The sequence below is a fragment of the Desmodus rotundus genome, chromosome 5 (assembly GCF_022682495.2).
Source record: "Desmodus rotundus isolate HL8 chromosome 5, HLdesRot8A.1, whole genome shotgun sequence".
NCBI lineage: Eukaryota > Metazoa > Chordata > Mammalia > Chiroptera > Phyllostomidae > Desmodus > Desmodus rotundus.
In genome coordinates this window covers 6554113-6577542 of record NC_071391.1, presented here as the reverse complement: position 1 = coordinate 6577542, position 23430 = coordinate 6554113, and the positions used below count along the sequence as shown (strand labels likewise).

The 23430-nt window shown below is 44.0% G+C and overlaps 1 protein-coding gene and 1 pseudogene across 2 annotated transcripts in view; both read right to left on the bottom strand.

Annotated features, from left to right (window-relative positions):
* Positions 1–23430, bottom strand: part of ATL3 (atlastin GTPase 3) — a 40865-nt gene that overhangs the window by 16052 nt on the left and 1383 nt on the right. The window contains exons 1-5 of one of the 2 annotated variants that reach the window (XM_024574078.4): positions 18134–18328; positions 3855–4069; positions 3573–3716; positions 1585–1689; positions 1065–1115 (exon numbers count right to left, since the gene is read on the bottom strand). In XM_024574078.4, coding sequence (XP_024429846.2) covers positions 1065–1115; positions 1585–1689; positions 3573–3716; positions 3855–4069; positions 18134–18179 — 561 coding nt within the window. In that variant the 5' untranslated portion in view covers positions 18180–18328. Of the gene's footprint in view, positions 1–1064; positions 1116–1584; positions 1690–3572; positions 3717–3854; positions 4070–18133; positions 18329–23430 lie in introns of those variants that run through there. The other variant, XM_045183469.2, reaches the window with a different exon arrangement.
* Positions 21525–21856, bottom strand: LOC112317050 (ATP synthase subunit g, mitochondrial pseudogene; annotated as a pseudogene).

Here is a 23430-nt window from a genome sequence, read left to right as displayed (position 1 = left end):
CATGGTCCAGTTAGAGCACCGTCCAGTAAACCGAAGGGTTGTGGGTTCAATTCCAGGCCGGGGCACATGCCTGGGCTGCAGGTTTGGTCCCCAGGCAGGGCATGGGCAAGAAGCAACCGATCACTGTTTCTCACACTGATGTTTCTCTCCCTCTCTCCCACTTCCTTCCCCTCTCTAAAATCAGTAAGCACGTCCTCAGTGAGGATAAAAAATAATAATAATAAAAAAACAAATTTAAAACAAAACAAGCTCGCCCTGACCGCATGGCTCAGTTGGTTGGGCGTCAAAGCGAAAGGCTGCCGATGCGATTCCTGCTCAGGGCACATGCGTGAATGGCAGGCCTGGTCCCTGGTCGGGGCGCGTACCAGAGGCAGCAGGTTGATACTTCTCTCTCACATCAATCTGTCTCTCCCTCTCTTTCTCCTTCCTTTCCTCCCTCTCTAAAAATAAACAAATGAAATCTTTCCAAAAAATATAAAATAAGCCCTGGCTTGTGTGGCTCAGTGGATTGAGTGCCAGCCTGTGAACCGAAGAGTCACTGGTTCAATTCCCCGTCAGGGTCGAGCACCAGGACCCCAGTTGTGGGTGTGCAAAAAGCAGCCTATTGATGCATCTCTCACACATCAATGTTTCCCTCCCTCTTTCTTCCTTCCCCCTTCTCTAAAAATAAATAAATAAAATATTTAAAAAAAATAAGACAAAACAAAATAAAATAAAACCAACTCATGGGTAGAGAACAGATTGGTGGTAGCCAGGGTTGCAATACTATTTAACTATTTAACCATTTAAACTGTATGTGTGTGTGTAACTTTTGTTTAAAACAAAATGTTACTTTAAAAAAAAGTGCCTGGCACACATAAAATACTATATAAAGACAAAACAAAACACACATAAAATTATACAAAACCCATGATCTATCTGTAACTCCAAAAAGCTCTAAAATCCCAAGTTAAGCAGCAAACTCATTTGAAGAAAAACATACCTTGAACTGATGTGAGCTTTTTATTTTTCTGTCTTAAAATTTTTAAATGATATATTACGATGTTTTAATGAGGAATATATACCTGTAGCTGTTGAAGATCATCTTCCTGAATGTTCTGGGACAAATTATAAATCTAGAAAACAAAAGTCCAAATTGATACTACTTTAGCTTACCTCCAACTAAGCCCAAATAAACCTAAAGCATTGAACAGAAGCTCTATGCATTTAACAGTTTGCATATAAAATATGGAGTCTGTTCAAACAGTAATATTATCTGTCCTTTGGAAAACTATGCAAACATGATTAAAATAACCTAATTCTCACTTTACAGTTTAAAATATAGTTTTCTTAAATTCTTAGCAAATCTGCATTTCCTATTTGATGCGATTGCAATTTCCACTTTTAAATTTTTCATAGAGTATTTCATATAAATTTATAACCACAGCAGAAAAACAGTTTAGGCTCCTTCTGGAGCCTGGAAGGGGTTAACGTGTATCTGTGGTCTAAAACGAACATGTACATGTCACCCCAGGAATTCTGGTAACAGAACAGTGACTGAAACCAGATGCGGCCTCTCCATCCATTTCCGCATCAGCACGTCACCTGGACAGAACTGGTCATGGTGCTCAGAGCGAAGATGGTAGCACAGTCCTTCACGGTGGACTGGCTGTCAAACGCCCCCTGGGTATCCATCAGGACCACCGCAACCTTAAAAACAAGGGGAAAAATACGTCAAAGTGAGAGGGGGAGAACGTAAAGGAGAAATTGGAAAGTACAGGTAACATTTAAATGAGCCTTAAGCACCTGCTTACAGGTTCTGTCAGAAACGTGGAATTATTTAGGTGCCTAGACTGAGCGGGGAAGTTACTGGAGATTATCTGCTCTCACCAAATAAAATGACATAAAACAGAAGCCTACAGAGCCATAGGGAAAGAGGGGAAAATTGCCCCACCAACTGAAACAGCCAAATTAACTCACTCACCAAGCCAGTAATTTAGATGTCTTTTGTTGTTAAAAAGAAATTTACAATACTAACTCACTTGTTAAAAAAATAATGATTGTAAACTTAGGTATAATCCTAGGTTTAATAAAACATATGGGCTGGAATATTTTTGGCATTTACCTGCAAGGTTGTATTCAACCCTCAAATTTCTAGGGTTTTCTGGTAGACTGATAAAAGAAAACTAACTTTTATTTTAATCTTTACAAAAGACAGACCACACCAAAGATGCCAAAGGAAAGCAGAAGGATCTAGGCTATCACTGTGCTCTACGTAAGTTAGCTAAGCTTCAAAGAGGACCTAATGGCCCATTCCCGCCCAGAAAGTGAGACTTAAAAGTTTAGAAGCAGCCCTGGCCAGCGTGGCTCAGTGGATTGAGTGCAGCCTGCGAAACAAAGAGGCACGGGTTCAATTCCCAATCAGGGTGTGTGCCTTGGTTGTAGGCTGGGTCCCCAGTAGGAGGCATGCAAGAGGCAATTAATGGATATTTCTCTCCCTCTTTCTCTTTCCCTTTCTCTAAAATAAATAAATAAATAAATAAAATCTTTTTAAAAAATTAGAAGCCAACAGCAGAAGACACAGCCACAAGCAGTACAAGTGGCTACCTCTGGAAAAAGTGACTAGGCAGTAGAAAGGATGCTCCTTTTTATTATCGATATTGCAATATTATTTAGTAACTATTTAAACTTGCATAAACGTATTATTTCTTTAAAAACAAAATGTTGCTAAAAAAAAGCAAGTACCAAATAGATATAAAATACATACAAACGAAACGAAAATACACATATAAAACCATGATCTCTTATCTGTAATTCTAAAGGGTCAGTAGTGGCCAGGGGGTAGGAGAAGAGGGAAATGAGGAGTGACTGCTAATGGGGACTGAGTTTCTCAGTGGGGTGATGAAAATGTCCTGGAATTACATGGTGGTGATGCCTAAACAGCTTTACCAGTATACTAGAAACTGCTGAATCATATGCTTTTAAAGAATGAATTTTATGGCATGTAAATTTATCTCAGTAAAAAAGAGCTAATTATGACATATACTTGCTAACTTAAAAAGATGAGGCTAAATAGGGGAAACAAGAGGAAGCACTAAAGAAAAGTTTTTGAGGAATGGGAGTTGGTGAACGTAAAGGGTATTCTCGTATCATGTGCATCAACTCTAGCCCCCAAATACTGAATGTCTTAGCATTTAGGAAAAGGCTAAAACTAAACCACCTGAAGGGGATTTGGAACCTGAAGTCCCAGAAAGATTAAAAAATGAGAGGAGCAAGCGGCTGTGAAGGCATGCTTTAGGAAGGAATGGTTAACGTTTGTTTAGGAAACAGTGGTAGCCCCAGATCCCCTCTTCCAGCTTAGGAGACAGGTGACCTGCCCCCTTTGGGGACAGGCTCTACAATTGTAACTTACTATTTTTTGTTAGAAGCCTTATATTACTATTTGACCTTTTAAACTATATTCATGCATTACTTTTAAACCATAAACATACTGCTTTGATAAAAATTATCTTTTGATTGGATTGTCAAAGTACACATCAAAGTTCTTATTTTGTTGTTGTTTCTGTTCATTTGTAAGCCTTTTTCTTCCTCACCTTCTTCCCACCTGGCTTCTCCACAGTGAACACTTCATTCCAGATCTGAATCCCAGTAGTTTCTGGGTCAGAGCCCCCTCTCCATGAAAATCCCGTTAACGGTTCTTCTGGATCGCCTAACCAATTTGAAAGGCCACCTTCTTTCTACAGGAAGAATAAGACATTTCCATTAAATCTTAAATTTTAAGTAATTTTACACATCAAGAATAATCTCTATGCTTATTTTGCTCTTATGAACATAAATTCTCATTTCTAATTTGAAATGAAATAATTCCACCCTACCTGGAAATATAAGTATCGGAGCATGAAGTCCAGAAAGAAGGACTTGCCCTTTCGGAAGGCACCAGCCACTGACAGCACCACCACATCAAGGTCTCGAATGTGGTCCTGCAAGAGGATGCTGGCCAAGGCTTTCTCTTCTAGCTCAAAGGAATGCTGGTCCTTCTGAACCAGAACAACTTGCACTGGACCAGGCTTTCCACTCTCCATGGCATCACCTATGTTGTTACAGAGAAAAACATACTTTTCACATATTTTTAAAATACATATTTTTGAACACGGGAAAAGCAAAAACTTCTTACGGTACAAAAGCACTAACCATTAAAAAAATGACAAATTAGACTTTATTAAAATTAAGAATTTTTGTTCATTAAAAGAGTTAAAATGCAAACTATAGGACGGGAGAAAATATCACAATATCTGTATCCAAAAGACTCATATCCAGAATCAATACAGATATCTGTAAGAAAAAGACAAATATACCAATTTTTTTAAATAGTAATGGGCAAAAGACTGTGAACAGGCACTTCATAAAGAAAAGATCCAAATGGTCAATAATCACATGAAAAAGCGCTTCCAAACAATTGCTTATCAAGGAAATGCAAGTTAAAACCATAATGAGACCCGCTCCCTGCCTTTCGGAATGGCTAAAAGGTCAAGGGGCGATAGCAACTGTGGCAGAGGATGTGGTGCAACTGGAACTCCCATGCACTCTGATGGGAACATGACCACTTTGGAACACTGTACCTATGAAAACTAAGCAAACCGCCCTGGCTGGCGGGGCTCAGTGGATTGAGCACAGGCCAGCGGACCAAGGGGTCACCGGTTGGAGTCAGGGCACATGCCTGGGTTGAGGGCCAGGTCCCCAGTGGGGGGCATGTGAGAGGCGGCCGCACATTAATGTTTCTCTCCCCCTTTCTCCTTCCCTTTCCCCTCTCTAAAAATAAATAAATAAAATCTTTAAAAAAAAAAAAAAAACTAAACAAACCTATGATCCAGGAATTTCATTCCTAGGTATACACCTAAGAGAAATCAATGCTTATGTCCACCAAAAGACATGTATAAAAGACTCTTCCTCATCAGCGTTATTTGAAATGGTCCAAAACTGGAAATAACCCAAATATCCATCAACAGAAAGGGTGTCTGCCACGGCTATGCCTTTTGCATGTATTATTTAATCCTCAGAACACTCCTATGGGGTAAATAATACTGTCCCATTAATTATAAGGAAACGGAGACCTACAAAAGTTAAGCATGTTGCACAACAGGTCCTGGAGAAGATCTTGAAAAGATTTTGGTTTTTTAATCCTCACCTGAGGATATTTTTTGCGTTGCTTTGCGGCAGGGGTCGGGGGGTTGGGACAGGGCGGGGGAAGAAACATAGGTCTGAGAGAGAAAGATCCACTGGTTGCCTTCTCTTAAGTACCCTGACCAGGGATCAAACCCGCAGCCTGCATACATGCCCTGACTGGGATTCGAACCCATGACCCTTTGGTCTAAGGGACGATGGTCCAACCAATTGAGCCACACTGGCCAAGGATTAGAAAGATCTTCAAGTGGCTATGTTTTACAGACCACTGTTAATAATCCTGCCAAAGTTTTAGGAGCAATTGATTCCTTAGCTCAAAATTAAGTACTCACTAGTAATTTCCCTACCAGAGTTGAAAGCAAAAAGGTAATTCTTTCAAATTCTGAGCCACTTTCTAGCTATGGATATCTGGAAAGTTTACAAAAAACTACCAGTGAGGCCAAGGGACTGAGGCACAGCCCTAGCTCTCTAAGTGTGAGTACATACCATCGGTATTAAACGAGGTGTTTTAGATAGTTAGAAGGGTATTTTATTTTCAAAATTATGCATTTTAATGTCCATTAGGAAACAAGAATCACATTTTAATGAACCATGGCTTCGAAGGAGGCTAAATTTAAAGAATGAATCGATTTAAAGTAAACTGAAGGACAAACATGAAGTAATATATACACAAGTAGGCAACATGGCCAAAAATCATAAATACGGTCCCCAAATTACTTTGGGGCAGGAAGCACAAAAGGCCGCATGACCACAGCAGCCACGTCGACAAAGCTGAACTGCCAGTCCGTCTACCCTATAAGCTGCTGAACTGCTGCTCACTTTTTATAATTTACCAGATAGCAACAAAGGGGTTCATGCCACTTTTTAATTTGTCACAGACTACTGAAAAACAAGTTATAAATATAGGTTAAATGTCACACTATCATTGCAATAAATGAACACTAGTGCTGTTCTTTACCATTATTGGCAGATAAGAAAGGGAACGTTTGTGAATCATCTCTTAGTGTTCTTCTTATTGCCACAACAGCAGGTGAACCCAGAACTTAAAAGACCCTCAGTCTCTCCTAGGAAAGCACTAAGAACCACTCATTCAGACCTTCGGGAGACACCACTCAAAGCAGTACCAAACAAAGTCCCTGAGAGAGCTGGCTTCTCACTCAACACTCATTTTCCCCTCCTGCTACAGCAAGAGATTTTTAGGTGGGCACGTTAACTGCCCAATGCATTTCCAACCCAACCTTGAAGCTAGGGTGTCACCATATGACTAAATTCTGACTGGAAATGATACAGCAACTGCCAGGTCATGCATTTTCCCCCTTCCTGCTGGCTGAATGCTGAAGTGGAAGTGAGTCATCCTGGGCCAGGCCCAGGAGGGCAACACCCGAGGAATATCGGAGCCACAGGAGAGGTCCGGCCCAGGACGTCGTGTAACAGAACTGCCAACTGGTTCACTATCATGTGAAGAAAAATAAAAATCTGCCTTGTGTAAATCACTCATCTAGATGCTCAATCAGATGTAGCCAAACCTAGAAACCAAAACAACAGTCCCCCAGGACTTTGCAATTGAGTTCATGAAACTGGCTCTTTGAATTTCATCTGGGAATTTTATTTCACCATTAAAGTTCACCGAGCAATGTCAATGTCCTGATACACAGCAGCCACACCATAAACAACTGTAGGAAGAGTATGTACTCAGCAGGGGTGTCAAACTCATTTTCACCAGGGGCCACATCAGCCTCGTGGTTTCCTTCAAAGGGCCAAATGTAATTTTAGGACTGTATAAATGGAACTACTCCCGAACAGCTATGCGAGAGCTCCGCAGCGCCGGGTAGAAACAAGGTGCCGGGCGGATTCGGCCCGCGGGCCTTGCTTGCCACCTGTGAGGTACTGCAATGCAGCGGAAGGCTTCAACCCTCAGGATGCAGGCGGTATTGTCAGAGCGACAGACCACAGACGGGATGGGATAATCCAGTGACGACGACGTGTGCAGCTGTGCACAACTAGTTGCACACTTCAACAGAAGCCGAGCCCCCTGAGAAGGGCGGTTAAAAAAAAAGGCGATAAAGCCTTCACTCGAGTCTTCCTCTCTTTCTGCCGGCAGCCGGCAGCCGGCATCACCGGGAAAAGGAAGAGCAGCGGGCGGTGTTCAGTTGGGTGATCCTGCACCTGTCCCCACAGCAGTGCAGTGGGCATCCCGGGTTAAAGAAAGACCGCGTTCATTTGGCTTGAACTGCACACCAAAATTCAATTCAAACAAACAGAACCGCTCACTTCTCACCACACCATCATTCTCTCTCACCTCCTAGCACAACAGGACTACACTTCTGATCTTCCAAGTAAAACCTTCACTTCTACTCACCCCTTTCCATATGTCACGTAAACGTCCTTTGCTGATTTATCCTCACAACTCAGGCTCTCCAATCCCTTCCAGGTGTCCAACCCACAGCCCGCAGGCTGCATGCGGTCAAGCATGGCTATGAACGAGGCCCAACACAAAGTCGTAAATGTATTTAAAACAATATGAGATCTTTTGTGTGTGATTACGTGTCACAATGTATTTAATGTGTGGCCCAAGACAACTCTTCTGCTTCCAGTGTGGCCCAGAGACGCCAAAAGGTTAGACACACCCCTGCTTACACATTTTAGTCAAATGAGGCCCCTTCCCCTTAGACTAGGCCATCTTCCAACCTTTCCTCCCTATTAGGTTGATCATTCGGTCACCATCCCCAAGGGTTCCTTTGATCCCGTCACCTCAGTCCCTCAGGGCTGACCTCCTTCATTACAGTACACGAACATATCACGACAGCCACTACGTAAGAGGCCAGCAAAAACATTCTCTTCTGTCCTCACCCAAGGACGTTTTCTCATTGCCTTTAGAGAGGAAGGGAGAGACAGAAACATGGCTATGAGAGAGAAGCCTCGATTGGTTGCCTCCATGCACCTGGAACCTAGGTATGTTCCCTGATGGGGAATCAAACCCGCAAACTGTCAGTTATGGGATGATGCTCCAAACAACTGAGCCACACCAACCAGGGCTATCAAAACAGTTTATGGACCAACAACTTAAATCTAGACCCTCCATCCCGTAAGTCAAAGCCTTTCACCCTTCCTCACCACTGCCTTAGATCCTCTGATCTGGTATCCTCATCCCCCCAGAAAAATGTCCTTTCATTGGTCTTTCTACTGGGAGAAAGTTAGGCTACTTGTCCAGCCCTAAGTCCTAAGTCTCAAGTGTACAACCCAATCAGTCCTTTCCTCACACTCACCTTCACCTCCCCTTTGCCCTGTTCCTCCCCAGCCTATCCTCTCAGAGGATACAGCACCTTACAAGGTAGGCTAAAAACCCACGTGGAAGCAAGGCAGGGCAGGACATGAACCCCGACTTCCTCCCCTCCAGAATATAAGCTCCACAAGGGCAGGAATTTTCGACTCTTGTTCCATGCTGTATCCCCCGAGATCCTGGATCAGTGTCCACACAGAGTAGCCATCCCATAAATATTTGTGGAATAAACAAATAAACTCTAGCACTTAGTCCCGATGTGACCATGGATAAATTTCTGAATCTAATTCCCATCTCCAAGCCCAGTGTCTGACGTGGACCCACTTTCCTATTTCCACTAAAACTGTGCACATATTTGTTATTCTACTCACTGCAATACTATCGTATTGTAATTATGGTTTATCGCCCAGACTGCGCACTCCTGAGGAATAGAGAAACTAGGAGGCCTTCAGCCTCAGTACCTAACAGGGGAAGAACAGCAGCTCCCTAGTGTTGTGAACACCAAGCCCAACAGTACACCTCAAGAAAAATCAGTTTCTGCCCTTCCCCTTCCCATCCCCACTCTTACCGTCCAGCTCCTTGAAGGTGTGTCTTCACCCACGGATCGGCCCACACCTCTCAGCACCTGGCTCTGACTCTCCTCTCAACCTATCTATGACCTCTCTTTTCATTCAACCCTCTCGCTGTGTGGCAAACCACAACTGCCACTTCTAAAACTTAAAACCTATGGTCCCAGTGACAGTGCACATTCCTAATTCTCTTCCAAGCTCTGCGTCATCTCCCTGCACTTCTTTCTCTCCTTCTCAGCTCCTGCGATACACACCAGGGCTCTGCTGCAGCCTTCTGCAGCTCTCATTCTCTCCCTCGACGAGCAGTTTATTCTTATTTCACTACACCCTCTATGTTGGGGATGCAACTTCATTAACTTCTAACCTCCATTCAGGTCCAAATGTGCAACTGCCTAAGGGACAGGTTCACCTGGATATTCCGCAGCGCCTCTCACTCTCAGGAGTAATATGTAGAAATATACGGGTGTAAGAGTCAGGAGACAACCCTGCTCCAGCTGTACGCAAACAATCTGCCTGATTCTGGGCATGTGTAGGCTCTGCCGTCTCACTCTCAACAGGGAAACGAGTCAAAGGTTCAGCCCCTAGCAACCCTCCCAGCGCCAACACTTTAGCAATCTACGTTTAGTATCAGCCAAACGAATCCTCAGTTATTCTACTTTTCTCAAAATCTCATCGTTCAGGCTCCACCTCTTCCCTATCTTCCTATACGCAATACACCATCAAACCCTATCATTTATCCCTTGCATGATTTAAGCTCCTGCTTTGGCAAAGGCTGTTACTCTAGTGAGGCAATATGTACAGGAGAAGGGCCTTCCCAACAACCAGGGAAGACCCGCGTTTGGGGCCACTTCCACACTGAACGTAACAGCCTGAGTAGATCACTTTATTCTCTGTGTCTTGCTTCCTCTGTAAGATCAGGTTAGCCCTGACTGCTGTGGCTCAGTGGGCTGGGTGTCATCACGCAAACTGAAAGGTTGCCGGTTCAATTCCAGTCAGGGGACATGCCTGCGCTGCGGGCCAGGTCTTCGGTTAGAAGCCTGCAAGAGGCAACCCATCGATGTTTCTCTCCCTTTCTTTCTCCCTCCCTTCCCCTTTTTCTAAAAATAAATAAATACAATCTTTTTTTTTTAATCAGGCAGTTAGGTGAAGCTATTTTCTAGCTCTAAAATTCAGTGACTTGAACAACTGAAAAGTTCCTGGATATTTAAGTTGGACAAACTTGCTAAGTAACCTATTCACCCCTTGGCTTAATTTAAATTGTACAGGGTTGGCTAAAGAACAAATCAAAATTTATGATTATTATAACCATTAAAGCAACTTGCTTGGGACCCACACAACAAATTCTGAGGTCTAGGGTTTGCTCTGGGTGGTGGGGTAGGGCAGTGTTCTTCCTAACTGCAGTGAAATCACTTCTACTTCCGGGAATCTCAAACCCTGGAGATCTGACATCCAGGGTTAGTACCGGAAAAACCTTTAAGTGGCAGCATTACGTGCCTTCCCCCTCTAGCGAAGCAATTATATTCCAGAATCGACATACGTACTCCGAGACAACAGTAATGCTCAGTCAGGTGAATGGGTAACGTTCATTTTATGAAGAGTTAATGCCGTATTGCATTCACTTACATGAATAACATGTGACATTTTTGTACATATACATAGATATAGCCTGATGACAGTCACATTTGTCATCCACATACATGTAAATGAACTTAAAACCTGTGTTTCGTTTTTTTAAAAGTGACTGGTAGAAATACTGTATCATACTGCCAATTCTGATTATTGCTTAAATAGCTCAGGGTAATACTATTATCATCCATCATTCCAAGTATGTAGGAATGTTAAAAAATTTGGATAATCAAAACACTCTCCAAGTCTACATATAAGCTACAACCTTATTTCTAATTCCTTTTTTAAAAATATTTTGTTTATTTATTTTTAGAGAGAGGGGAAGGGAGGGAGAAAGAGAGGAAGAGAAACATCAATGGTTGCCTCTTGCATGCCCCCCAACAGGTACCTGGCCTGCAACCCAGGCACGAGCCCTGATCAGGAATCAAACCAGTGACCCCTTCGGGTGCAGGCTGGTGCCCAATCCACTGAGCCATACCAGCCAGGGCTCCTAATTACTTTTAAAGTACTGATTTATCCCTTACTTTTGGCAGAACACACATTACTCTAGACTACCAGTAGGTGTAAATATGCCTAATCAAATAATCTCTGATATTAAATTCAATAGACTACCTCTGCACTAAAATGACAAAGACAACTCAAATAGAACGGAGCAGAAAGATTAACAGGTGAAATTAATTATTACAGGGAAGGATTTGTGGAGATGTGTGCAAATTACAGCGCTGACTCTTCCTAGAATTACCTAACTCTGAATTTTTAAAGAACTTTAAAAAGTAGCTGTACAGGTCAAACAAAAGTAGGTAAGACTACTAAATCATAATTGGCCTTTTCAGTACTATGGAAATTATAAACTCCAAGAAGTAAGTTCTGTCAGAAAAGCATCGTGGCCGCTTCCGGTCAGGATGGAGGTGTAGGGAAACACGGCTCGCCTCCTCGCACAGCCACATCTACAAACTACAGAGCCACCGCCACTCACAACCATCAGAAATCCAGCTGAATAGAAGTCCAACGGCCACGGAATTGAAGAAACCACATCCATGCAGACTGGGAGGAGACTCAGAGACGCAGAACAGGCTGGTCCCACACCCACGTGTGGTGGACAAAAATTTGGAAGGAATAACTCAGGAATGAGGAGGTTCCACGCCCACACCACGTCCCCCAGCCTAGGATTCCCGTGCCAGGAAGATAAGTCCCCATAACTTCTGGCTGCAAAAACCAGCAGGGACTCAGTCAAAGAAACTTCTGGAGTCCCAAGTAGTTCCTCTTGAAGAACCTGCACACAGACTTACTCAGACTCACTCCCATTTGAACGCCAGCACCAGGGTGGCAGCTTGAAAGGCACCAGTGGCACACAGGGAGGAACTGAAGTGTCTGGCATCAAGAAGAGACCTGGGGGACAGCTTCCTCCCAGACAGAAAGGCAGGCAGAGGCCATTGTTCCTTTTCTGAACCCTCCCCCAACACAGCCACAGAGCTGTCAGGTGCCATATCTGAGACTCCATCAACTTGGCTAACACCGTCCTGCCTGGGAGTTTCCCTGAGGTTCCGCCCCACCCAACTTATGGGCTCACCCAAGCTGTTAACAGTGGCTTTTCCATATGAAAGGCTGGTGTTGGCTTCTGCTTCTTAACTTCCTAAATTCTTTCGAACAAGCAACAGCCAGCCTCAGCAAGCCTCCAGCCACCGTACCTCTTGCTAGATGGTCACAGGCCCAGCAGCAGCCAGCCTAGGTTCACAGCTTGACTTCACCTCGGAACCTCCAAGCCCAGCACAAGTAGCAGCCATCTGCAGATTGCTTTGTAGCTCATTCAGGGCAGCCCCTGGCAGAACACAGGTGGGGTGGGCCTTGGCCCGCACCACCTAGGAAACACCAGGGCCTACATACCCAGTGGACAGCTACAGACCACATCAGAGCACCGCCACCCTGCCCCTGCACAGCTGATCCCCCATGAAGGGCATAGGTTGGTGGTCAGTGGTCATAGCCAGTCTTTGCAGCTGACTGGCCTGGAGAAATCCCTCCCATTGACCTGCAAACAGCAATCGAGGCTCAACTACAAAAGGAGAGGGTACACAGCGCACACGGTGGGTGTACCTTGAGTACCCAGCTTGGGTGATAGGAGAGGCTGTGCCACTGGAACCTACAGGACACCTACTGCATTAGGCCATGCTTCCAAGGCAGGGAGCCATAGCATACACAGAAACACAGGGAGGCTGCCAAAATAAGGAGACAAAGAAGCATGGCCCAAATGAAAGAAAAGATTAAAACTCCAGAAAAAGGGATAAACAAAATGGAGATAAGCAATCACTCAGATGCAGAGTTCAAAACACGGGTTATAAAGATGCTCAAGGAACTTAGAGAGGACCTTAACAGCATAAAACAGATCCAGTCAGAAACAAAAGACACGCTAATTGAAATTAGGAAAGATTTACAGTGAATCAACAATAGAGTGGATGGAGCTGATTCAAATCAGTGATTAGAAGCATAAGAAAGCAAAAGACAACTAATCAGAACAAGAAGAAAAAAGAATTTAAAAAAAAATGAAGATCGTGTAAGCAGCCTCTGGGACAACTTCAAGAGGTCCAACATTTGCATCATAGGAGTGCCAGAAGGAGAAGAGAAAGAGCGAGAAATTGGAAATCTATTTGAAAAAATAATGAAAGAACACTTCCATAATTTGCTGCAGGAAAAGACATGCAAGTCCAGGCAGCAGAGTCCCAAACAAGATGGATGCAAGGAGACCCACTCCAAGACACATCATTAATTAAAATGCCAAAGGTGCCCTGGCTGATGTGGCTCAGTGGATTCAGTGCCAGCCTGTGAACCAAAAGGTCCCCGGTTTGATTCCCTGTCAGGGCACATGCCTGGGTTGTGGGCCAGGTCCCCAGTTGGGGGCGTGTGAGAGGCAACTGATAGATGTTTCTCTCCCTGTCTTTCTCTCCCTCCCTTCCCATCTCTCTGAAAATAAATAAATAAAATCTTTTTAAACAAAAGCCAAAGGTTAAAGATAAAGAGAGACTCTTAAAAGCAGCAGAGAAAACCAGTTAGTTACCCACAGGGGAGTTCCCATAAGACTGTCAGCTGATTTCTCAAAAGAAATTTTGCAGATTAGAAGGAATTGGCAAGAAAATTCAAAGTCATGAAATTTAGGGACCTACAGCCAACATTGCTCTACTCCACAAAGCTGTCATTTAGAATCAAAGGGCAGATAAAGAGCTTCCCAGACAAGAAAAAACTAAAAGAGTTCATCATCACCAAACCGTTATTATATGAAATGTTAAAGGGACTTACTTAAGAAAAAGATCAAAACTATAAACAATAAAATGTCAATAAATACATATCAACAATTGAATCTAAAAAACAAACTAAGCGAACAAGAACAGAGACAGAATCATGGATACAGAGAGTGTTTTGATGGTTGCCATATGGGAGTGGGGTGTGGGGGAAGGGGTGAAGAGGTGAGGGGATTAAGAAGTACAAACAGTTACAGAATAGCCATGGGGACGTAAAGTACAGTATAGGAAATGGAGTAGCCACAGAACTTGTATCTTGACCAATGGATGTGAACAAAGGTGCGGGGATTTCTGAGCGGGGGCGCTGTGTGGAAGAGGGCAAAAAGGGAAAAATGGGATAACTGTAATAGCATAGTCAATAAAATGTCATTTAAAAATGAAAGCATGGAGATTCAAATTTGAACAAAAAAAAAGAAAAGCATTATGGGGAGAAATTTAAATACCCCTCAAATATTTGAGACGACCACCTGAACTGTGACAGATTCAGTGAAACTAGTGGATCAGAAGCAGTTACAATTGTTATTTCAGAAAATTCACACAGGATTTTGTCGATCAATTTAACAAAGTAGAACAGGGTCTCTCAACCTCAGCACCACTGACACTTGGGCTGGATGACTCTCCCTTGTGGAGAACTAACTACCCTGCTCACAGCAGGTATTTAGCAGCATTTCTGGCCTCCACCCACTAGATAGCAGTAGTGCTCCCCCTTGGTTATAAGACCCCCACAAGTCCCTGGAATTTGCTAAATGTCCCATGGGGCACAATTACTCCGGATAAGAACCAACGGGGTGGAGCAAGCCTCGGTGCCCATCCTCACTAGCCAGTGAGTTCCAAAAAGCAAATTGACTCCAGTTAGACGTTTCACCAAGTAGAGTGCATGACTCAGGGTGAAGTTATGATCCGAGTTTTCCAGTCACCTTTTGAAATATTATTATGTGAAGGGAAAAAGCAACACACCCAACACAGAAGCATACCATTTTCATGCCTTGTTCTTGCTGGCAGTCTTTAAAAGTTCCTAATTCACAGACCCAGCCAGAGAAAACATCGCCACATGAGAAAGTAAGTACACCTGGCCCTCGGCCAACTCTTCCACTGCTGGGTGTGGTCCTTCTTTGGTGATGGTGAGGAAGTGCTTTTCTGTACTCTGTTTTGTCTTAAGGTAGGAGTATGATGGTAGATACACGAATTTTTAAGGCTCTTTCAGTGGAAATACGACTTAAACCCAACCAAACAGAATATTGGTGGAAATTTACATCCTACTTAATTAAAGGGTTTTAGAGGAAGCTTTTTCTCAATTCATCTGTTGCAGAAAATCTTCGTATTTTAGCACAGAATGCTGAACAAAACCACATTTTCTTTGTCAATTAAGAATGTTGAAAGCCCTGGTTGGTGTGGTTCAGTGGACTGAGTGCCAGCCTGCAAACCAAAGGGTCGCTGGTTCAATTCCGAGTCTAGGGCACATGACTGGGTTGTGGGCCAGGTCCCCAGTAGGGGGGTGCGCAGGAGGCAACCACACACTGAAGTTTCGCTCCCTCTCTTTCTCCCTCTCTTCCCCTCTCTAAGAATAAATAAAAAACACATTTTTTACAAAAAGTATTGAAATACAACAAAAAAATAATTTTGCAGGGCTTCATAATTTATGAAGATCAATTATGACTAAAACAGTATTAAAGATTCAGAAATGCAGAGACCCAGCTGAATCTCAAAATGATGCCAGGTTATATGTACTAGAGGAAAAATATCTTTTTCATAGAATAAGTTCAATATTCATGTTATTTGACTTGTCCCTAAAAATAAGACCACCACCAAAATCATTCTCATTACCTGAAGGTTTTAATTATGTGTTCCAGTTTAATCAGGCTTTCTTAATTGGCAATATTTATTTGCCTTAGATTCCTTATTATTTCAAGACACAGGAAGAGTTCATCTAACCCTTTGCTTACCTGCCTATTAGACCGGTAGAGCCTGTTTCCTGATTTGTAATATTCTTTGGCTATAAAATATATCTCACATGTTCCAATAATCAAAATACATGCCAATAAAAACAATTTTTTAGTATTTGCAACGAAGAGCATCGACTTCTAATTCAAATGTTGATATTACAAATTATACCTGCTGTATAACAACAAACCAATTCAAACTTAAGCAACCACCTATAGGGAAGTTTGGTTATAAATTAGTATGAAAAGTAGATTTGGATTTTTTTTTAACTGTTGTCTGGCTACTCAATGATTTAAATCAGAATCTGTGGGGGCGTCCCAAGTACTGGCAGGTTTTAAAAACCCCAAGTTATTCTAATGTGCAGCAGTGCTGAGAACTGCAACACTACAGCAACCAAAGGATTTTCTTCTAAATACAAGCTTTCCTCTCTCTTTCCCCCTTGATTTTTTTTTTTCTGAGAATATGCTCCTGAAATGTCAAAGACAACTTGGGAAAATGTTTTAAAATTGAGACTAACTTTAAATGTAGTTGTGTTATTTGAACTCAATATAAAACACAAGGCTGTGGAAACTTCAACAGGCACACCTAGTATTATAGGTAAATTCTAAACCAGTTCTGAAGCAAGTTCACACAAGCCAGGCTTACGTAAGTGACTTCGTAGGAGTCTTAAAAGAATATGTGACCCCCCAAAATAAATACACAATATTGTATGTGACCGAACTGTTAATAACGACCACTGCGGAACTGGGGAGGTAGAATAAACTTTGTATTTCTCGCTTCTTACAATGCTCTATTACTTAATTTTCAATATTTGTGTGACTATATCCTTTATTCTATGGTTTAGAAATCCTAAAAGTGAAAAATGCATGTGCTGCACCAGTGTTTTAAAAGCCTAAACAAGTCCTATTTAGTAAAACTAAGAAAATTATGCTAGAACACCTCATCATATTTATCATCTATTGTTATTTTTCTTAAGTTCACATTTACTCCAATGAGATAAACCATAGCTAATAAAACGACGTGCTGTCCCAGTGTAATGGCGTCATTACATCGAGAACTTTTCATCCAAGCGTTTCCTTTGGTTAAAAGGCAACAACAGGGATTTCCAGACCACAGTACAAACTAGTTTCTATGGGGTAGAAAAAAAGTTCTAACTTTAGAATTCCAGTACATTGCAATGCTCAGTGATTGCCGCGGATTAAAACGACGTAGGTTTTGCTTCTCCAAAAGCAGGCCAAAATGTGAAATCACGTTTTGGGTCCGTTAGTTCTTGTCTCCCTTTCACAAAACATTCCACCCAACTCCGTAATGAAAGTTGAGGGCTGGGATTTATTTACTAAAAGATTCTTCAAACGACGCTATTTTCTTTTCTTGCCTTTGGATTTCGCAAGTAAAACTACTGGCAATTTCAACAGCAGGCACGCTAAACAAGGATAAAGCCAGATAAACGACGTAAGTCGTACCCGTGAATTCCTGGTGACTCTGTGTTTGGTTTTTATTTAACACGTTTACTATTTTTTTCTCTTCAGAAAGGCAAGAGAACGGCGTACAGTGCCAAACGTACTGAAAGAACTTCCTAAAAAATAATTTAGGCCACGTTCTTTATCACCTCTACGGAGATAAAGTGTGCGTTGGAAATCAACTTTCTTAACACTTCTTGTCCGTGTCTCAAGGTCGTTAGAGTAAAAAAACAAAGTATCCACTTCTCAAAGGCCTTGCACCCTCCAAGCTCTTCCTAAAAGACTGAGCAATAATAGAGCATCTGCCTTCCCGCTCCCTCCGCCCGTTAACAAGGCAAGAGCTACCCGCCCAAGGGTCGCGGTCCCCAAGCGTGCGAGGCGCCCGGGCAAACAGAGGACCGCAGCCCCGGAGCGCCGGGCTCTGCCCGAGCGCGGCAGGAGCCCCTGGACGGCGCCCCCGTGACCACCGGCCCCCGGGGCTGCCCCAGAAAGTGCGGGGGGCGCCAGACCCGCAGCAACAGCCCAGAGGAGCATTAGCGGCCTTCCCCGGGCGCAGGGCCGGACCCCGAAAGCGGCCGCTCCCAACGGGGGGCCGAGCAGGGCGCCGCCCGCGTCCGACCGACCGGGGCCTGCGAGCAGCCCCCAGCTCCGCATTCGCTGGCCGAGGGACCCAGGTGAGGGGCGTGCGGTTCCAGCCCCGGGACTAGGAGGGACGGCGGTGCGAACGGGCGGCCTCCTCCAAGCTCTAGCAGGGGAGGGCAGCGGGGTTGGCCAAAGAGCGGGCTCGGGGGGGATTAGGCGCCTCACCTGCTCCTCCCGAGACTGCCGCTACCACTCGCTGGGGAGAAAACATGGAGCCTCAGCTTTCAGCAGAAGCAGCAGGGGCTCGGAGAGCAGAGGGCTTGGGCGGGAACGAACCAGGCCCTGGAGGCGAGAAACGGGCGGGGCCTGGGCAGCTGCAGAAACTGGGGAGGAGGGGCGCGCGGAACCGCGAGGGCGCGAGCGCAGGGCGGATGGGCGAGGCCCGACGCGAGGCCCGAGCGCGAAGGCGCACGCGGCCGAATCCCGCCACCGCCGACGTGTATGCGCGTGCGCGGGAGCGCGAGGCGCGCCGCCGTCTACCTGGGGCTGCACACCGAGGACGACGGGCTGTTTGGAAAGGTAGTGCTGTGCGCTCTGGGTCCCTTCCAGCTCCCCCCGTTCTGCGGACTCATCCCGGGAGGGGAGGAAGCAGCAGAGAAGGATGGGGCTGCTCGCGGCCCTTGGGCAACTGAACTACAATTCCCAGCAGGCCTTGCAGGAGGTGAGGGCCGACTCGGGCTGGAGCCCAACAGGGACTCTTTACCGGATCGAGCCCTTGGGATAAACGGCTTCGAACAGCTATCGAACCCCCATCGGCCGCGTTTGAGACGGTTTTGGTGCTTAACGCTGGCCGGGTCCACTTGTGGGCGGCACCCGTTTTGTAACGATTTTGACTTCACAAGGAGAGGAGGCTGTGACTTCATCACCCCATATTCCGGTCGCTGGCCAAGCCTGGTAGTGCACTCTCCACCACTCTGACAGCTAACGTAAGGACCTCCAGCGAAACCCCTCCCTCCGGCTTTGTCCACCCTAAGCCATGGCCATCTTTTGTAAGCCTCAGGTTTGCAGGAGCTTTTTGTGAAGCTGCTTTTGCAAGCCCATTCTTAACCTGAATGGTAGATCAATACAAGAATTTCCGAAATTGCTTTTATTCACACTTCACGTGTGACTGAAAAAATGTCAGTTGCCACGATTGAATGGTGGTGTTATTTTGGATTTATTGGGGTAGGAGCAGTTCTCTTGGGGGTAAGTAGCTGGTGGAGCTTATGGGAGGCTGAAGCATCCATCATACCACCACCACCACCTCTTGGCATCACCATTGCCTCATTCATTTGACAAATTATTCGCTTTCTTCTGCCTCTGCTTGAACTATTATAACCTACCTAGAACCTCCTTCCAGCTACCTTCAGGCCTTGCCAAGCCCTTAAGCTATTTTTAACAGCTAGTGGTTAGGTCAGAAGTGAAATCTTACCTAAAGAAGTCCTGTGTTATTTTTCCCCTGCCCCTTCTGATTCTCCCCAAACTCTGAAGATTATTTGAATACCCTCATTCAGGCTTTACATTGAAGAATCTAGATCTGATGTAGACCAGCTGGGGCAGCAGCAAACTAGACGTGAACATCAGGGCAAGTGGTTACTCGGGTTTCACACTGGGTGCAGAAGACAGGACCTACAGGATGTGACACAAATCTAGGACATTATTTGGTAGACTCAGAGAGAGGGACTAAAGGCCAGTGACTTGTCAGAATTGTAACACACGGTGTAAGAATTTAAAATTGCACACACCCCAGCATTTTCTATTCCCTTTCCCTGTCCATGTCCAAAAGACTTATCTGACTTGTTCTCTGTTTGTTTCTCTCTTCCCACTAGAATGTAAGTTCCAAACAGACAGGAATTGTCTGTTTTCATTCACTACGATATCCCCAGGGCCTCAACAGTGCCAGGCAGATAGTAAAAACTAAAATATTTTTAAATGGATGAATAAAGAAGGAATATGTTACAACTAACACTGCTCACCCTTGTTCCTTAAATATTAACTATCTAATTTTGCATTTGAACAAACACCCTATTCTATTTTAAGGACTACCAATAGATATCCACGGAAATCCATCCTGTCAGGAAGTGACCAGCAAATACTGATGTGACACGCATCCCAATATAACATAATCAAGGAGAGCGTTAGCCATTATCAGCCTTTTCCAATATCAGCCTTTTCCATACTTTGTGGAAGTTTTGGGTATTTGAAATAACACAGTACAAATTATAGGTAGACTTTAATGAGAAACATGTTTTGTTGTTATTGTTGCTGTTTCCTTCTCAACTCGCCAGGGTCATCAAAACAGTGGACATTCCAAATGGTAAATATGGTAACACTGATTATAGCCTGCCTTCAGCCCTCTCACCCTGAATTGAGTCATGGTATGAACGGAGGCTGAGCTTCGCTTGTGGCTTTCCATAAGTAGGTGACATGTAGACATGTTTGGGTGGTTAAGGCCAGTGGCTTTAAATTCTGACCCTGATGCTCAGTAGCTGCCCAAACTTGAGTGAGATACTTAACTTTTTTGAACTCATTTCATCATTGTCTGTCAAATGATTTGACTACTCACAGAGTTGTAAATTAAATGAGGTATGTTTGGTAATTACGACTGATGCATGGTTAGTGCTCAAAAATTGGTTATCCTCATTCATTCTGAGAAAGCCAAACAAAGTCATTAACATTCAGGATACTCGAGTATTTTTATGAAGCACAAAAATAGCAAAATTGTTTTCTGCAATTATATCTGCTGTGACTCAGGTTACAAAGCTTTCAAAAGTAGGGATTTATTATGTACCAGGCATAATGCTAGACAGTAATGCTGCAGCGATGCATGAAACACATTCCTGCCCTGCAGAGACTCACGGTCTTGTGGGGTAAATAGCCAAGTAAATCACCCCCTGTCCCTGCATCCCGACACGGTTCAGCCTTCTGTCCCACCACTCGGTTGCAAAATCCATTTTTAAGCAATAGTATGGGCATCAGAAGGGACAGACTGGACTACTGGCGTCCCGAGGTGCTACTTAAATACAAATCTGACTTTGTCATGTAAAAAATGAGGTAATGACTTGGTGTCCTAGTTTATAAAAAGAAAATAGTCAACCCCAACTCACAGGGTGTTATAAAGTTGAATATCAGTCCCTCAACAAGGTAACACAGTGGAAGCTCAAGACCTGTCAGCTGCTTCGTTATTGTTATTTCAGCCGACAGAACAGCTGTCTAACACTTCAGAAAGACATGAGGGGAGATCCCTAGAATTTTCTCTTAAAGAAGCAAGATTAACTAATGATGTGTATAGCTTACTATCATTTGTACTAAAAAGGGCAGATGAAGATACAGATTTGCTTGTTGTACCTTGCATTTACCACAAAAAGCTCTGAACAGTTGTTATCTATGTGTATATAGAGGGACAGACTGGTGGGTGAGAGGAGTTAGTATAGAAGAAACTTTATAGTATACTGTGTATGCTTTTGAAAAATGTGTGTGTGTGTGTATGAACATATATATGATGTGAATATGTATATATGTATCTTGAAATATCTTTTTTATTCAAATATCATTTTGATCACTTAAAGACTGGTCTTCAAACATTATAGCCAATGGTGCCCCACTCGCCTGTGATCTCACCGTCGTAAAAGCACAGCCACACCTCAGTGGCCAACAAACCATTCAGCAGAGTTTCCATAACTGCAAGCTGTTTGAAGCTACCAGTTTGAGCGCTATTGACTATTTTTTCAAGCTCTAAATAGCTGTTGGGATCTCAGCAGGGGCTGGAGGAATCAGCTCGACCTTGGCGTAGTGCCAAAATGTGGCCAATCAAGGTTTCAAGTCAGTCATAGCAGCATTTACCAGCACTGGGGCCTTCTCTGTGAGGTTACAGACAAATTGGGCCATGGGTGCAGGGTGGGAATTCTGTGGCCCTAAATGGCCAGCTGAATGTCAGACAGATGGGGTTTGGCTGTTCAAACAGCCTGAGGTTGGACCCACACTGGATGGCTGAGGCTTCTTTTTTTCTTTTTCTTTTTTCTTTTTTAGATTTTATTTATATTTAGAGAGGGGAAGGGAGGAAGAGAGAGAGGGAGAGAAACACTGATGTGCAAGAAATACACGCCCCCAGCTGGAGGCCTGGCCCGCAACCCAGGCATGTGCCCTGACCGGGAATCGAACCTGCCACCTTTTGGTTCACAGGCTGACACTCAATCCACTGAGCAACACCAACCAGGGCTATATTTTTAAATGTTTAATCAAAATACATAATATTTTGTAAAAGTGAAGAAAAATATGGGGTAATGAGGTGGCCTAGAAGCTAAAATGAGGTGGGGAAATTAGCTGTGGAAATACCAATCCCATAGGGATAGGTCCAAGGAAGAAGAGGCCCAGCCCAGTGCCTCAGCATTAAAAACTGCTCAATATCCTTGGCTGGTGTGGCTCTGGATTGAGCATCGGCCTGTGAACCAAAAGGTTGCTGGTTTGATTCCCAGTCAGGGCACATGCCTGGGTCACGCCAGGTACCTGGTTGGAGGCATGCAAGACGAAGCAGTCCATTGTTTCTCTCACATACCGATGTTTCTCTCCTTCTCTTGTTCCTTCCTTCACTCTCTCTAAAAATAAATAAATATATTTTTTTAATTGCTCAATAGCCACCCTGAGTAGTGGCTACACTCCTGAGGGCACTTCACAAATCTCATGGGGGCCCTTCCCTGCCTGAAAACTACCACTGAATCCTCATTAGCCTTAAGACAAAGCCTCAATTCTTTGGTTCTATAATTCTGCTTCACCAAACTCTGGCCCCAATACACTTCCTCATTTTATCTCCTTTTTGTCCCAGCTGAAGCCCTTGGCTCTAGCCAACCTGGGTTAACCACACCCAAAACACCTTATACACAGACACATTTGTGAGCCTCCAGCAGCCACAGATGGCCTAGGTGTTGCATACACTAAGGAAGCCTGTGGAGGAAAGGAGCAAGAGGCAATCAAATCTGGGCTCCTTCTGCTAAATAAGCCAGCACTGAAATTCACCACAATCTTGGCTGGGAGGAAGGGGTGTATTTTTATGATTGGTCTGCTCGGAAGGTCTTACTCTGTATCTGCGTCACTCCATTCTCCCTCTGCCTTCAGTGACCTCTTTCCCACTCCCAACTCCTATCTTTGGGCATCTTCATAAAACCTCCCAAAGCCACTATAACTTCACAGTGATACCCTACCCTCGTACATTCATAGAATTCACTTGCCATCTAATTATAGCATTAGAGGTTTGTGTTGTTTTGGATTGTTTTTGGTTGCTACTTAATTTGTATTTTTTAACACCATGTGAATATATCCTAAGCCTCAACTAGCTTGTAAACTCATTGAAGACAGGATAAACATTTTTTGGATACCTCCAGATTTTCCATGATAGCATCACACACACAGCAGGTGATCGGTAAACATCTGTGGACTAAATCACATATACAAATCACATCCCTAACAAGAGTCAGTCTGGGAAGTTT